At 43.2% G+C, this 15,508-nt stretch overlaps 1 protein-coding gene across 2 annotated transcripts in view; it reads right to left on the bottom strand.

Moving 5' to 3' along the window:
• Nucleotides 1–15,508, bottom strand: part of LOC132818056 (tau-tubulin kinase 2-like) — a 277,076-nt gene that overhangs the window by 104,396 nt on the left and 157,172 nt on the right. For both annotated transcript variants that reach the window (XM_060828686.1, XM_060828687.1), the window contains exons 8-9: nucleotides 12,582–12,674; nucleotides 9,142–9,267 (exon numbers count right to left, since the gene is read on the bottom strand). In XM_060828686.1, coding sequence (XP_060684669.1) covers nucleotides 9,142–9,267; nucleotides 12,582–12,674 — 219 coding nt within the window. The remainder of the gene's footprint in view (nucleotides 1–9,141; nucleotides 9,268–12,581; nucleotides 12,675–15,508) is intronic.

Below are 15,508 nucleotides of genomic sequence, written 5' to 3'. Positions count from 1 at the left end.
TGAATTAGTTTAAACTCTCCCAAAGAGCAGTCACAAACCTACCCCCCCCTCCCCACCATAAGGATATCGGTACACCTCTGGTTCAGATGTAGACCATCTTGTTTGTAGAGATCCCACCTACCCTAGAATGAGTCCTATTATCCAGGTATCTGAATCCCTCCTTCCTGCACCATCCCTGAAGCCACATGCTCAACTGCTCTCTCTCCCTATTCCTTACCTCGCTAGCACGTGGCATGGGTAACAAACTAGAGATAACAATTCTTTGTTCTAGATCTAAGCTTCTACCAGAGCACTTTGAATTACTATCTAACATCTCCATCCCTTTTCCTACGTATGTCGTTGGTACCGACATTTGCTGGACCCCATGCTGAGATATTTGGATTACTGATAGTCACAGGTGAGGTGCCAGAAGACTGGACGTTGGCTATGTGGCATCACTATTTCAGAAAGGTGGTACGGAAAAGCCAAGGAACTATAGACAAGTTAGCCTGATGCCTGTGGTGGACAAGTTGTTGAATGGAATCCAAGGGATAGGATTTACATGTATTTGGAAAGGCAAGGACTGGATTGGTCTAGTCAACATGGCTTTGTGCATGGGAAATCATGTCTCAAACTTGAGTTTTTTGTAGTAGTAAAGAAGTGAGTTGATAAGGAGTAGTAAAGAAGTGAGTTGATGAGGACAGAGTTGTGGACGTGACCCACATGGATTTCAATAGGCATTTGATAAGGTTCCCCACGGTAGATTGGGTGGCAAATTAGATCACACTGAAAACAGGGAGAACTAGTCATTTGGATACAGAACTAGCTCAAAGGTCGAAGACAGAGGATGGTGGTGGTGGGTTGCTTTTCAGACTGGAAGCCTGTGACCAATGGTGTACCACAAGGATTGATGCTGGGTCTGCTACTTTTCGGATTATCCGGCAAGATCGCAAGGTCCTGATGCTTGGCTAAACTATGTTATCCAGCATTCGAAATACTGAACAAAATACTCCCTGCTCATGTCCTTCGGATAATCGAGGTTCCACTGTAGTCAGTAAGTTGCAGATGACACTAAAATTGGAGATGTAATGGACAGCAAAGAAGGTTACCTCAGAGTACAATGGGACCTTAATCAGAAGGGCTAATGGACCAAGGAATGGCAGATGGAGTTTAATTTCGATAAATGTGAGGTGCAGCATTTTGGAAAGGCAAATCAGGGCATATACACTTAATGGTAAAGACTTGGGGAATGCTGCTAAATAAAGACACCTTGGAGTGCAGGTTCAGAGTTCCTTGAAAGTGAAATTGCAGATAGATTGGATAGTGAAGGCGACATTTGGTATGCTTTCCTTTATTGGTCAGAGCACTGAGTAGAGGAGTTGAGAGGTCTTGTTGCTATATAGGGCATTGTTAGGCCACTTTTGGAATATTGCATGCAATTCTGGTCTCCCTCCTACTGGAAGGACGTTGCACAACTTGATTTACAAGGATGTTGCCAGGGTTTGAGCTATAGGGAGAGGCTGAATAGGCTAGCATATTGGACGCTGAGGGGTGATCTTATAGAGGTTTATAAAATCATGAGGGGCATGGATAGACTAAGTAGACAAGGTGTTTTCCTCTCAACCCCGCAAAATTTGTGGGAATATGTTTCGAGTGAGCGGGGAAAGATGTAAAAGGATCCGAGGAGCAACCTTTTAACACAAAGGGTGGTGCATGAAAAGAATGACCTGCCAGAGGAGTGGAGGCAGCTGGTACAATTGCAACATTTAAAAGACATCTACATGGGTAGATGAACTGGAAGGATTTAGAGGAATATGGGTCAAGTGCTGGCAACTGGGACTAGATTGGTTAAGGATATCTAGTCGACATGGACGAGTTGGACCGAGAGGTCAGTTTCCATGTTGCACACCTCTGTGACTCTATGAATGAGTAGATTTGTTTAGAGGTTCTTGAGTAATCTTAGAAGGATGTTCCTAGTTCAAACTAGCAAGCCTTAGCATTGAAACAGCCTGCAAAACTAAATTCAAAAGAGATGGAGTAACTAGTAATGGCCAATTCTTTTTTAGGCTCACATTTTGTTCATTCTAGAGTAGGGAATCGAAGTAAGAATCGAAGGATTGTAATTAGAACACAGTTTAACCAATACTTATATCAATCTGCAACAGAAAATGGACAAATACGTCTTACGCTATTTGAAAAGCAAAAGGTGCAGCCACATCTCCCTACCTAATGATCCCCATAAACACACTATCATAACTGATAGAAGACAGAAAAGTTTCAGATACAGTCAGGTAGATGGGTTAACTCTCGGAAAGCTAGGGGAGAGGGGCACGTGATGGTAGAATCTCCTGTGCCTGTCCCCATCTGAAACAAGTGTGCTGTTTTGGAAAATGTAGGGAGTGATGGACTCTCAGGGGAATGTAGCATGAACAGTCAAATTTCTGGCACTGAGAACAGTCCCAATATAGTGAGGGGTACGTCAGGTTCCAAGCGATCGATTGCAATAGGGGACTCTCCAGTCAGAGGCACAGACAGACGTTTCTGCAGCCAGCAGCAAATGGTGGGATGCCTCCCTGGTGCCAGGCTCAAGGAAATCTCCAAGAGGGTGCAGAATGTTTTCAAAGGGTAGAGGGATCAGCAGGAGGTTGTTATACACATTGGAACTAATCACGTATGAAAGGAAAAGGATGAGATTCTGAAGGGACAATACAGACAGTTAGGCAGAAATTTGAAAAGGAGGTCCTTGAAGAGTAATATCTGGATGATTCCCAGTGCCATGAACTAGTAAGGGTAGGAATAGGGGGATAGAGCAGATGAATGCCTGGCTGAAGAGCTAGTGCAGGGGAGAAGGGTTCACATTTTTGGACTATTGGAATCTCTTCTGAGGTAGACGTGACCTGTACAAGGAGGACGGAGTGCACCTGAATTGGACGCTACTAATACACAGGCAGGGAGAATTGCTAGAGCTGCTAGGGAGGATTTAAAATAGTGGGGGGGAAGAGAATGGGACCCTGGGAGATATTGATGAAAGAGATCAATCTGAGACTGCACCGTTGGGAAAAGGAGTGAGTCAAACAGTCAGGGCAGGCAGGGACAAAGCAGAGAACAAGGTAGAACTGATGAATTAAACTGCATTTATTTCAACGCAAGATGCCCTACAGGGAAAGCAGTTGAATTCAGGGCATGGTTAGCAACATGAGACTGGGATATCATAGCAATTACAGAAACATGGCTCAGGGTAGGACAGGAACTGGTAGCTTAATGTTCCAGGATACAAATACTACAGGAAGAACAGAAGGCTGGGGGGGGAGGCAGGGAAACCAGAGGAGGGTGTGTATGGCATTTTTGATAAGGGGTAGCTTACGGCTATACTTCAGGAGAATATGCCTGGGAATATATTCAGGGAAATTATTTGGGTGGAACTGAAAAGTTAGAAAGGGATAATCACCTTATTGGGACTGTAATATCGACCCCCGAATAGTCAGCAGGAAATCTCAGTACTCTGTAAGAATAATAGGGTGGTTTTGGCAGGGGATTTTAACTTTCCAAATAAACATTGGGACGAGTATAGTTTTAAGAGTTCAGATGGAGAGGAATTTGTTGAGTGTGTACAAGATGATTTTCTGATTCAATATGTGGATGTACCAACAAGAAAAGCTGTTAAACTTGGCCTACTCTTGGGAAATAAGGCAGGGCAGGTGACTGAGGTGTCAATGGGAGAGCACTTTGTGGCCAGTAACCATAATTCTATTAGTTTTAAAGTAGTGATGTAAAAGGATGGACCAGATCTAAAAGTGGAAGTTCTAAATTGGAGGAAGACCAATTTTGACAATAAAAGGCAAGTACTTTCAAAAGTTGACTGGGGCGGAAACGTTCACAAGTAAAAGTACGGCTGCAAAATAGAAACCCCTCTAAAATTAGAATTTAGAATGAATTTAACAATCAAGTTTACAATTATGTCCAGAGGCAGTATTCTTAGATATTCATAGAATCCCTACAGTGTGAAAACAGGCCCTTTGGCCCAACACGTCCACACCAACCCCCCCAGAGAGTAACCCACCCAGACCTATATTTACCCCTTCTAAAGGCATCTAACCTACACATCCCTGAACTCTACGGGCAATTTAGCATGGCCAATTCATCCAACCTGCACATCTTTGGATTGCGGGAGGAAACCGGAGCACCTGCAAGAAACCCACGCAGACACAGGGAGAGTGTGCAAACTCCACACAGACAGTAGCCCGAGGTTGGAACCTAACCTGGGTCCCTGGTGCTGTGAGGCGGCAGTGCTAACCACTGAGCCAACCTGCCACCCAACATGTTCCCGTTAGACTGAAAGGCAAGGTTGGTAGGAGTAGGGAATGCTGGATGAAATTGAGGTTCTGGTTAAGAAAAAGGAAGCATATATTAAGTACAGACAGCAGAGATTGAGTAAATCCTTAGAAGAGTGTAAGGCAATAGCAGTGTACTAAAGAGGGAAATCAAGAGGACAAAGATGGGACATGAGATAGCTTTGGCAAACAAAGGAGAATCAAGGGAATTTTATAAATATATTAAGGATAACAGGGCAACTAGGGAGTGAACAGGACCCATCAAAGGCAGCCTATGTGTGGAGCCGCATGAGATGGGGGAAGATACTAAAGGAGTACTTTGCATCAGTGTTTACTGTGGAGAATGACATGGAAGATAGAGTGTGGGGAAATAGATGGTGATATCTTGAAAAAATGTCCATATTACAGAAGAGATGGTGCTGGCTAACTTATAATGCATGAAAGTGGATAAATCCCCAGGACCTGATCAGATGTACCTGAGAACTCTGTGGAAAGCAAGGGAAGTGATTGCTGGGCCTCTTGCCGAGATATTTGGATCATCGATAGTCACAGGTGAGGTGCCAGAAGACTGGAGGTTGGCTAACATGGTGCCACTATTTAAGAAAGGTGGTAAGGACAAGCCAGGGAACTATAAACCAGTGAGGCTGACGTCGGTGGTAGGTAAGTTGTTGGAAGGAATCCTGACGGACAGCACGTACATGTATTTGGAAAAGCAAGGACTTGTTAGGGATAGTCAACATGGCCTTGTGCATGGGAAATCATGTCTCACGAACTTGATTGAGCTTTTTTGAAAAAGTAACAAAGAGGGTTTATGTGGGCAGAGCAGTGGACTTGATCTATATGGGCTTCAGTAAGGTGTTCAACAAAGTTCCTCTTGATAGACTGGTTAGCAAGGTTAGATCTCATGGAATAAAGGGAAGACAAGCCATTTGGATACAGAACTGGCTCAAAAATAGAAGACAGAGAGTGGTGGAAGACAGTTGCTTTTCAGACTGGAGGCCTATAGCTAGTGGTGTGCCAGAAGGATCGGTGCCAGGTACATTGCGTTGAACATAGGAGATTTACTTGTGACATCAAAATTGGAGGTGTAGTGGTCAGCGAAGAAGGTTACCTCAGAGTACAAGGAGGTCTTGAGCAGATGGGCCAATTGGCCGAGGAGTGGCAGATGGAGTTTAGTTTAGATAAATGTGTGAGGTGCTGCATTTTGGAAAGGCAAATCAGAGCAGGACTCATACACTTAATGGTAGGGGCCTGGGGAGTGTTGCTGTAACAAAGAGGCCTTGGAGTGCAAGTTCATTGTTTCTTTAAAGTAGATAGGATAGTGAAGGCGGCACATATGTGAAGTTCACTTTCCTTTATTGGTCAGAGCATTGAATATAGAGCTTGAAGGTCATGTTGCAACTGTACAGGACATTGGTTAGACCACTTTTGGAATATTGTGAGCAATTCTGGTCTCTCTCCTATCAGAAGGATGTTATGAAACGTGAAAGGGTTCAGAAAAGATTCACAAGCATGTTGCCAGGGTTGGAGGATTTGAGCTATAGAGAGAGAGGCTGAGTAGGTTGGGGTTATCTTCTCTGGAGCTTCGAAGGCTGACCTTATCGAGGTTTATAAAATCATGAGAGGCATGGATAGAGTAAATAGAAAGGTAGTTTTCCTGGCATGGTGGAGTCCAGAACTAGAGGGCATAGGTTTAAGGAGCGAGGGGAAAAATTTAAAAGGGACCTAGGGGGCAACTTTTTCATGTAGAGGGTAGTACATGTATGGAATGAGCTGCCTGAGGAAGTGGAGGAGGCTGGTACAATTACAACATTTAAAAGGCATCTGGATGGGTATATTAATAGGAAAGGTTTAAAAGGATATGGGCCAAGTGCTGGCAAATGGGACCAGATTAGGTTAGAATAACTGGTCGAATTGGACGAGTTGGACTGAAGGGTCTGTTTCTGTGCTGTACGTATTTACATAGCATTTTTCATCCACCTTTTATTCTAAATTAGAACTAGATCCGAGTTTAAAAAAGGATTTCAAAAAGGATAATCACACAGCAAAAATCACAAGAGATCAAAGTACAGCATGTGAGGGCTCCACCTCACATCTGAATAGGTCTTCATTCGAGACACTGAATGCCCGAGTTCTCTGTTACATCTGCTTCTGATTTAAAAAAAAGACTGCCCAAATGTGTCTCTTTCAAAATGGCAACTTAGATCTAATTCATGTGGTAAGACCATCCAGAATTGGTGGTTGATTCAGTCACCCCCCAGATGCCCATTTTCAAGATGGCACTAACTGACTTAAAATAATTGGTCCATTTAATATATTCCTGAGTAAAGGCTTTCCGCATATTTACACAGGATAAGTGAAGAACAAGGAACATTAAATAAATAGAGAGCTCAATAGACAGTGCAGGAAAGCATATAGGAGCAGCAGCAGCCATACCTGAAAATGAGGGGTCAGCTGGTGAAGCCATCAAACAGGACTAACTACATACCAAACAGCATAAATAGCAAGTAATAGGCACAGGTAAGGGATCCCACAAACGACAGACTGGATCTAAGCTCTTCAGTCCTACCACATCCAGTAATGAACAAATCAACAACTCACTGGATGAGAAGGCTCCACAAATATCCCCACCCTCAATGGTGGAAGAGCTCAACACATCAGTGCAAAAAGGTAAAGCTGAAGTATTCACAGCAATCTTCACCAGAAGTGCTAATAGCGTCACAGATGAGTCTTCAACCAATTCAATTCATTCCACGTGGTATCAAGAAACAATTGGAGGCACTGGACACTGTGAAGTTTATGGACTCTGACAATATTCTAACAATGGCGCTGAAGGCTTGTGCTTCAGAACTTTCTGTTCCCTTGGCCAAGTTCTTCCAGTCGTTACTAAACTGAAATCTATCAGACAGATAGGCTCTGTACTCAAAAACAGGACAAATCCAACCTGACTAATTACTAACCCATCTATTTACTCTCAATCATCAGTAAAGTGATGGAAGGTATCATCAACAGTGCTATCAAGCAGCACCTGCTCAGCAACAACCTCTCTGCGATGCCCAGTTTGGGTTCTGCCAGAGCTACTCAGCTCCTGACCGCATTACAGCCTTGATTCAAACATGGACAATAAAGAGCCGAATTCCAGAAGTGAGGTGAGAATGGTAGCCCTTGAAAGCAAGGACACTTTCAACCAAGTATGGAATCAAGGAAGCCTAGCAAGCTCAAATCAATGAGTATCGGGGCAACTCTTTGCTGGTTGGAGTCATACTTGGCAGATACTAAGATTGTCGTTGTTGCTGGAGGTCAGTCATCTTAGCTTGGGTTTCTTAGTATGATGTCAAAAGCACAACCATCTTCAGCTTCATCAATGACCTTCCCACCAGCTTAAGGTCAGAAGTGGGATGTTTGCTAATGATTGCACAGTCTTCAGCACCATTCCCAACTCCTCAGATACTGAAACAGTCCATCCTCAAATGCATCAAGTTCTGGACAATATCCAGGCTTGGCCAGAAAAATGCTGAAAATGTGTTGCTGGAAAAGCGCAGCAGGTCAGGCAGCATCCAAAGAACAGGGAATTCGACATTTCGGGCATAAGCCCTTCATCCTGAATTTCCTGTTCCTTGGATGCTGCCTGACCTGCTGCGCTTTTCCAGCAACACATTTGCAGCTCTGACACTCCAGCATCTGCAAAACTCACTTTCTCCTTGGCCAGAAAAATGCCAGGCAATGAATATCTTCAATCAGAGACGATCTAACCACTATCTCTTGAGATTCAATGCTGTTACGACCACTGAATCTTCCACTATCAACATCCTTAGGGTTATCATTGACCAGAAACTCAACTAGACTCGTCATATAAACACAGTGGCCACAAGAGCAGATCAGAGGCGAGGAATACTGCAGCATGTAACTCACCTTCTTACTCCACAGAGCTTTTCCATCGTCTACAAGGCACAAGTCAGAGGTGTGTTGGAATATTGCCCACTTGCCTGGGTGCAGCTGCACTGACACTCAAGCAACTTGACACAAATCAGGACAAAGCAGCCTGCTTGATTAGTACCAGATCCACTCTCTCTATAATCTATGCTCAGTATTATCTACAAGATGCATTGTGGAAATTCAAAGGTCCTTAAACAGCATCTACCAACACACGACCATTTCCATCCTGGAAGCACAAGGACAGCAGATATATGGGGACATCAGCTCCAAGTTTCCCTCCAAGCTACTCACCACCCTGAATTGGAAATATGTCATTATTCTTTCACAGTTGCTGGATCCTGGAATTCTCCACCTAACATTGTTGGTTAAACCTCAGCACATGGACCGCACTGCTTCAAGAAGCCAGCTCACCACCACCTTCTCAAAAGGTGACTAGGAATGGGCAATAAATGTTGACCCAGCCAGGGTCGCCCACATCCCATGAGTGAATTTAAAAAACCCTTTAGCAGTTCATTAACTGTACAAGTAAATATTAACATGGTATAATAGAACATTACATCTCCACTTATTCATTTTTTTTAGTTGAAGGGACAGGGGGTAGAGCATTTCCACTATATGATATAGGTACCAAATTTGTGATGATAGGCTTCATGAATAGTTTACACATTCGTTGCACAGCATACAAAGGAAGCTTGCTCATGGCAAGTTCCTAACCTCAGTTGGGCTCAGGAGAAGACACGGATCTATACTATTCAGTAAACAAACACTGGAGGCCACAGGAAGCAGTGTTACTCTTCAAATATCTTTCAAAAACTAGGTGAAGTAAAGCAGACTTTTCAAAATTAACTCTGGCCCTGGGCTTATTATGGGTCTGTATAAGACTATATTCATTTACCTGGTAATCTGGTTTTGTGAAATAATCCAAACAAAGAACATGTTCCAGAAATAAAGCAAACTCTTGGGGGAGATGCTTCAACATAAGGCGGTGATCATATTTTTCTTTTATCAGACCTACTTGTTCCTGTAAACAGAGAACACAAATAGCAGGGACACATGTTTAATCCAATTAACCATGCTAAGTTCATAAATATCAGCTACAGTATCTTCGGTACATCAATTAATTACAGGTGACAGCCAAGTAATAACTCAAGATCAGCAACAAAAAGAAAGCTGCTTATGCACCATGGTTTTATAATGTTAGTCAGTGACTCTTTTTATTTAGTATCTCAGGATAAAAGGTGTCACACCAGTGGCTCACAAGGTAGCATTCATAAATCCCATTCAGAAAATTTGTAGATTTAAGCTACACACCAGGAACCCAAGGTCGAAAGGCCGACTTTAAGCCTAGTACTGAAATGTTGCACTGATGCAGGTGATGGGTTTCAAATGTTAGATTTAACTGCTCTTTGAGGAGACTGGAGAAGTGGGTAGCAGGTGAAAGATATGATGACACTTGTTACAAGAGGGGTGGAGTTATTCCCCCATCCAGCCCAATGTTCATTACTCAGCCATCACCATTTAAACAGTTTATCTGGTTAAAATCACACTGCTGTTTGAGAGAACGGGCTGTAAATTGGCTGCTTTATTTCCACATCACAACCAAGGTTCACCATTAATTGTATAAGTGTGTGAACATTAATGAGCAACATTTCTTTTAGGATGCACAAAACTGTTAGTCATAGAATTCCTCCAGTGTGGAAGCAGGCCATTCAGCCCATCGAGTACACATCGACCCTCAGAAATGCATCCCCCCAGACCTACCCCATCCCTGTGAGAATGCATTTCCCATGGCTAATCCACCTAGCCTGTACATCCCTGGATACTATGGGGAATTTAGCATGGCCAAACCATCAATTTAACATGGCACATCTTTGGACTGTGGGAAGAAGTCAGAGCACCTCCAGGAAACCCACACAGACATGGGGAGAATATGCAAACTCTACACAGACAGCTGCCTAAGGATGGAATCAAACCTACATCCCTGTAGCTGTGAGGTAACAGTGCTAACCACTGAGCCACTGTGCAGAGATTATGTAGAGTATCTGGCTAATCATGCAATCAAACAGAAATTGGATAAAATAATTACAATAGTAATCAGACTTCAAAAAGTACTTTATTTTTTGTAAAGTGCTCGGACATCTTGAATCATAGAATCCCTACAGAGCAGAAGGAAGCCATTTTGCAGACCGCTGTTGCATCCCAAAAGCTGGTATTTTCCATGGCTAATCATTCCAGCCTACACATTCCTGAACACTATAGACAATTTCAGTTTGTCAATCCACTTAATATACACATCCTTTGCCTGTGGGAGGAAACCAAAGGAAACCCAACCAGACACTGGGAGAACAAATAACTCCACACAGTTGCCAGAGGGTGGAATCAAACCCAGGTCCCTGGTGCTGTTAGGGAGTAATGCTGGCCACTGAGCTCCCAGCTTGAAGGCATGGGAGCCACTGCTCAAACAAGTCATCTGTGGTATTTTTTTAAAAATATTTTTACATTCTCTGCTGTTTTCCCTTATCATGAGCCACTTTTTAACTCCCTCCAGCTGAAAGAGCTCTTAAATATGTGCAATCTTTGAGATTTGCAGCTCAGGTTGAGGTTCTGGTTGTAAGTTTGCTCGCTGAGCTGGAAAGTTTGTTTTCATCATCATACTAGGTAACATCATCAGTGTGCCGCCAGTGAGGTGCTGGTGGTATATCCCACTTTCTATTTATATAAATTGGTTTAAGGTGTGCAATATTGTTTCCAGTTCTTTTTCTCAGAGGATGGCAGATGGGGTCCAAATCCATGTGTATATTGATGGAGTTCTGGTTAGAATGCCAGTTCTCTCAGAGTTCTCGTGCGTGTCTGTGTTTAGCTTGTCCTAGGATGGGTGTGTTGTCCCAGTCAAAGTGGTGTCCTTCTTCGTCTGAATGTCATGGTAAACCAACACCATCCGACTGAGCACCATCCGCAAACAACTGTACTTCCTGCACAAATACCTCAGGAATCAGGTATTACTTAAATGTCTTAAATACAAATGACATAACACCAGTGCCAACCGGAGGCTCACTGATGATGTTACCCAGTATGGTGTGTTACAACATGGGGTAAACCCTCTGTTAATTTAAACCAGCTTTTCAACTCTCGAAGATACAGTACCCCTTATATCTTCATAATGGGTGACAAAACATCTGAAAACAAACCTTCCAGCTCATCGAGCAAACTTACATCCAGAGCCCTTAAATATTTTAGAAATTACAACTATATTGCTTTTTTTGCCTCATCTGGTGGTATTAGCTTTGTAGCTTGGTGGATGGTAAATTCTTCACCTTTCTTTTTAATGGAATACCAAGAGGAAATTCAAAACAAGCTAATTGCAAAATCTTTCTTGCAATTTGGAAGAGATTTGAGCTTTTGCGAGTTTTTTTAACCAGCTATTCCCTTCAGAGTCATAGCTTCTCCCCCAGAAATACAAGCATCAATGCATTCTAAGGAACCCAAGGCCTTCACACTAAACACGAGTTTCTTCAAGCTTCATCTTAAGTTTATTACTTTAACCACTTTCCATATAAAAAGGCACCGCAATTTTCAAAAATTGTCCAAAAATGTAATCTGTCTTTCCATCAACAAAATGATATTCTACTCCCATTATAGTCTAGCAGCCATCTAACTACTGTTAACCATTTCATTTTTGATATTCCTAAACCCTTTAGCTCATTTGGTGCATTCATATGATTCTTCCCTAATAGTCTAATTATACTCCTTTCCTCGCTAATGGAAAAGTCCACAGTTAACCTAACAGTAAAACCCATATTTCTTTCCCCCAGGTGATTCAAATGTTTACACAGTATGTGGGTTAAGACCCAAAAGTGCCAGGTTTAGCCCCAGTCTTTGTTCATTAACAAACTCAGCTGGTTAGCAATGCAAATACTATAACTGGCTGTAGTTTAGGATTTATCTTGAGTTCTGAGAATTACTTGAGGGTTAGAAAAGAACAGATTGCTTATATGAATATCAGCAGGTGCAAGTCTGCTGTTACTACTGGACTCTTCAACCTCAGTCTCATGAATCTTTAATCACACCTTACTAATACAGATGGCTTCTACTGATGAAAGGCACTGAGAGACATGCAAGCCCTGCAGTAAAAATACCAGACCAACTACAAAGAATCTGATGCGATCATCAGCTAAAATGTTCTCAATTAGCCCAACATGTGCTGATGTCGCATTTTGTGTTCTTGCTTCCACTTAAATCATTGCGAAGGCAATTAATTGAATGGAAATCATTACAGTATTTCAGTCATCGAATGAATTCTACTTCTGTGCTTCAGTTTATTGTTTTAAAAAATACCTTGTCCTTTATCTTCCTCCATGGTAGTTGCCCAACCACAAACTCCACCAACATGTAAAACAAGGACCAAAGGTCATCGTGTCGGCCCATTTCCTGGTTTAAAAATAAAACACAGATCTGTAAGCATAACAAATTCAAAATTTATCAGAACGCTGGAAAAACCACATCATCAATTTTTTTTAGTGTAAGAGAAACGGACCAGCAAAAGATAAAGCCTATTTACAAGTTTAAGTATTCATGAAAACAAAAGCTCACATTGTCCTCAGTTTCATAAACCAAAGTTAAAGTGGTCTTTGGTACCAACCATGCTGTAACTATCTCATCAGTTTCAGAACTTGGAAGTTCTTCCAATAGCAAACATAAAAAGAAAATACTGGCCAGGTTTGTCAGTTTGGAGAGCTACAGCTGCACATTTTAGGCTCCCACAGCATCTTCCCCCAAGGCTCCAACTCAGTTGCTATGGAAACAAGTTGCACCAGGATAAAGCATAATCACATCTGGCACTGCACAGTGGAATAGAGGGACCAGTGGGACAAGCATAATCAAAAATGCAGTAAAATAATTTAAATTGGATTAAAAATGGAAATCTTTTAAAGCATAAATTAATCGCACTGGAACAGTTAAATAGTTTTATTGAAACAAATACACTTCAGTTTTACAAATTTCCCATTTTATTTGCTTATTTAACTCAATCAAATGTTGTAAATGTAGATAATGCAGATAAATTAGGAATAGAGGCGCTAGCATCACCAACTAGCAAGCAGGTCATATTTTTCCTTTGGTTAGTTTACAAATTTAACCATGAGACATGACTTGGGGTACAAGAGAACTACATCCGGGTGCATTTTCTTTCAATTCATAAACAACTTAAATTTATATAGCATGGATAAGCACATGGATGATGATGAGATAGTGTAGAGGGATGAGCTGAGAATTGTTCACAGGTCGACGCAACATCGAGGGCCGAAGGGCCTGTTCTGCGCTATATTGTTCTATGTCAACGTAAAATATCATAAATCTTGAATAATCAGTTATTGATGGCTAGCTTGACTGATACATGATTACAGGAGAAAGTGAGGACTGCAGACTGCAGAGTCGAGAGTGTGCTACTGGAAAAGCACAGCCAGTCAGGCACTATCCAAAGAGCAGGAGAATCAATGTTTCGGGTATAAGCCTTTCATCAGGAATGAGGCTTGTGGGCCAGGGCTGAGAGATAAATGGGAGGGGGGGTGGGGTTTGGGGTAGGTAGCTGGAAAAGCGATATGTGGATGAAGGGAAGGGAGAAGGTGATAGGTACCGGGGGCAGTGACGGACGGGTCCGGAGGGTGGTGTCGAGTTGGAGGCTTGGGACTGGGATAGTGTGAGAGGAGAGGAAATGAGGAAGCTGTTGAAATCCACATTTATCCTGTGTGGTTGCACAGTCCCAAGGCAGAACACGAGGCGTTCCTCCTCCAGGCGACGGGTGGTAATGGTTTGGCGGTCGAGGTGGTCCAGGATCTGCATATCCTTGACAGAGTAGGAGGGGGAGTTGAAGTGTTCAGCCACGGGGCGGTGACGGGGTGTCCCAGAGATATTCTCCGAAACGATCGGCAAGAAGGCATCCTGTCTCCCCGATGTAGAGTCAGGTGCAACGGATGCAGTAGATGATATTGGGAGAGATGCAAGTGAATTTCTGATGGATGTGGAAGGATCCCTTGGGGTTGGACGGAGGTGAGGGGAGTGGTGTGGGCGCAGGTTTTGCATTTTCTGCGGTGGCAGGGAACGATGCCAGTTGTGGGGTATGGGTTGGTGGGGGATGTGAATCTGGTGACGGAGTCATGGAGGAAATGGTCTTTTCAGAATGCTGATAGGGCTGGGGAGGAAAATATATCTCTGGTGGTGGGATCCATTTGGAGGTGGCGGAGGATGATGCGTTGTTGGACAGGGGTGAGGGGAATGGTGTGGGTGCAGGTTTTGCGCTTCATGCGGCATTGGACGGAGGTGAGGGGAGTAATGTGGGCGCAGGTTTGGACGGAGTTGAGGTACCTTGGGACCCTGCAACCACACAGGATAAATGTGGATTTCAACAGCTTCCTCATTTCCCCTACCCCAACACTATCCCAGTCCAAGCTTCCAACTCAGCACCGCCCTCCAGACCCGTCCATCACTGCCCCCTCTGACCCATCACCTTCTCCCTCACCTTCATCCAGCTATTGCTTTCCCAGCTACCTCCCCCCAACCCTACCTCCTTCCCATTTACCTCTCAGCCCCGATCCACATTCCTGAATAAGGGCTTGTGCCCAAAAGGTCGATTCTCCTGCTCCTCAGATGCTGCCTGACCTGCTGTGCTTTTCCAGCACCACACTCTCGACTCTGATATATGATTATGTAGTTACCATGAAGTAGTTCTGTGGCTGTGCAAGGCTTGTCTGTTCCCAAAGTTTCTACGGTGCTTCACAGTAAGATTATCTAACAAAATATGATGCCAATGTGTTCAGCGGACCCTCGACTTGACAATTACATCTACTCAGGGTCATGAGCATGTGTCTGAGGGAATAGGCCAACTCTCAACCCACAAACCTTTGAGTACACAGGAGGAATGTCCCATTGGATGTCAAGACCTGAAATGCACAATTTGCTTCCCTTCCTTCTTTTCCACCGCAGTAACACCTCATTATTAAGTCCTTTGGACTCAAAGCTTGATTCAACTTGAGGCTTGGCTCAAAGTTTGAGGCCACATTGGATTTGGTACTGGATAATGAACCAGACCAGCTGTTAGACTTAGAGGTAAGTGAACACTTTGGGGATAGTGACCACAATTTGGTTACATTTACTTTGGTGATGGAAAGAGAGATAGGTTTATATGGCAGGGGTGAGAGTTATAACTGGGGGAAAGGCAACTGATATGTGAAGCTTGTTCAAGGAACAGCTACTGCTTATCCTAGATA

The sequence above is a fragment of the Hemiscyllium ocellatum genome, chromosome 8 (genome assembly GCF_020745735.1).
Source record: "Hemiscyllium ocellatum isolate sHemOce1 chromosome 8, sHemOce1.pat.X.cur, whole genome shotgun sequence".
NCBI classification, from domain to species: domain Eukaryota; kingdom Metazoa; phylum Chordata; class Chondrichthyes; order Orectolobiformes; family Hemiscylliidae; genus Hemiscyllium; species Hemiscyllium ocellatum.
Note: the sequence above shows the minus strand (reverse complement) of the source record. Positions and strands in the feature narration are given on the sequence as shown.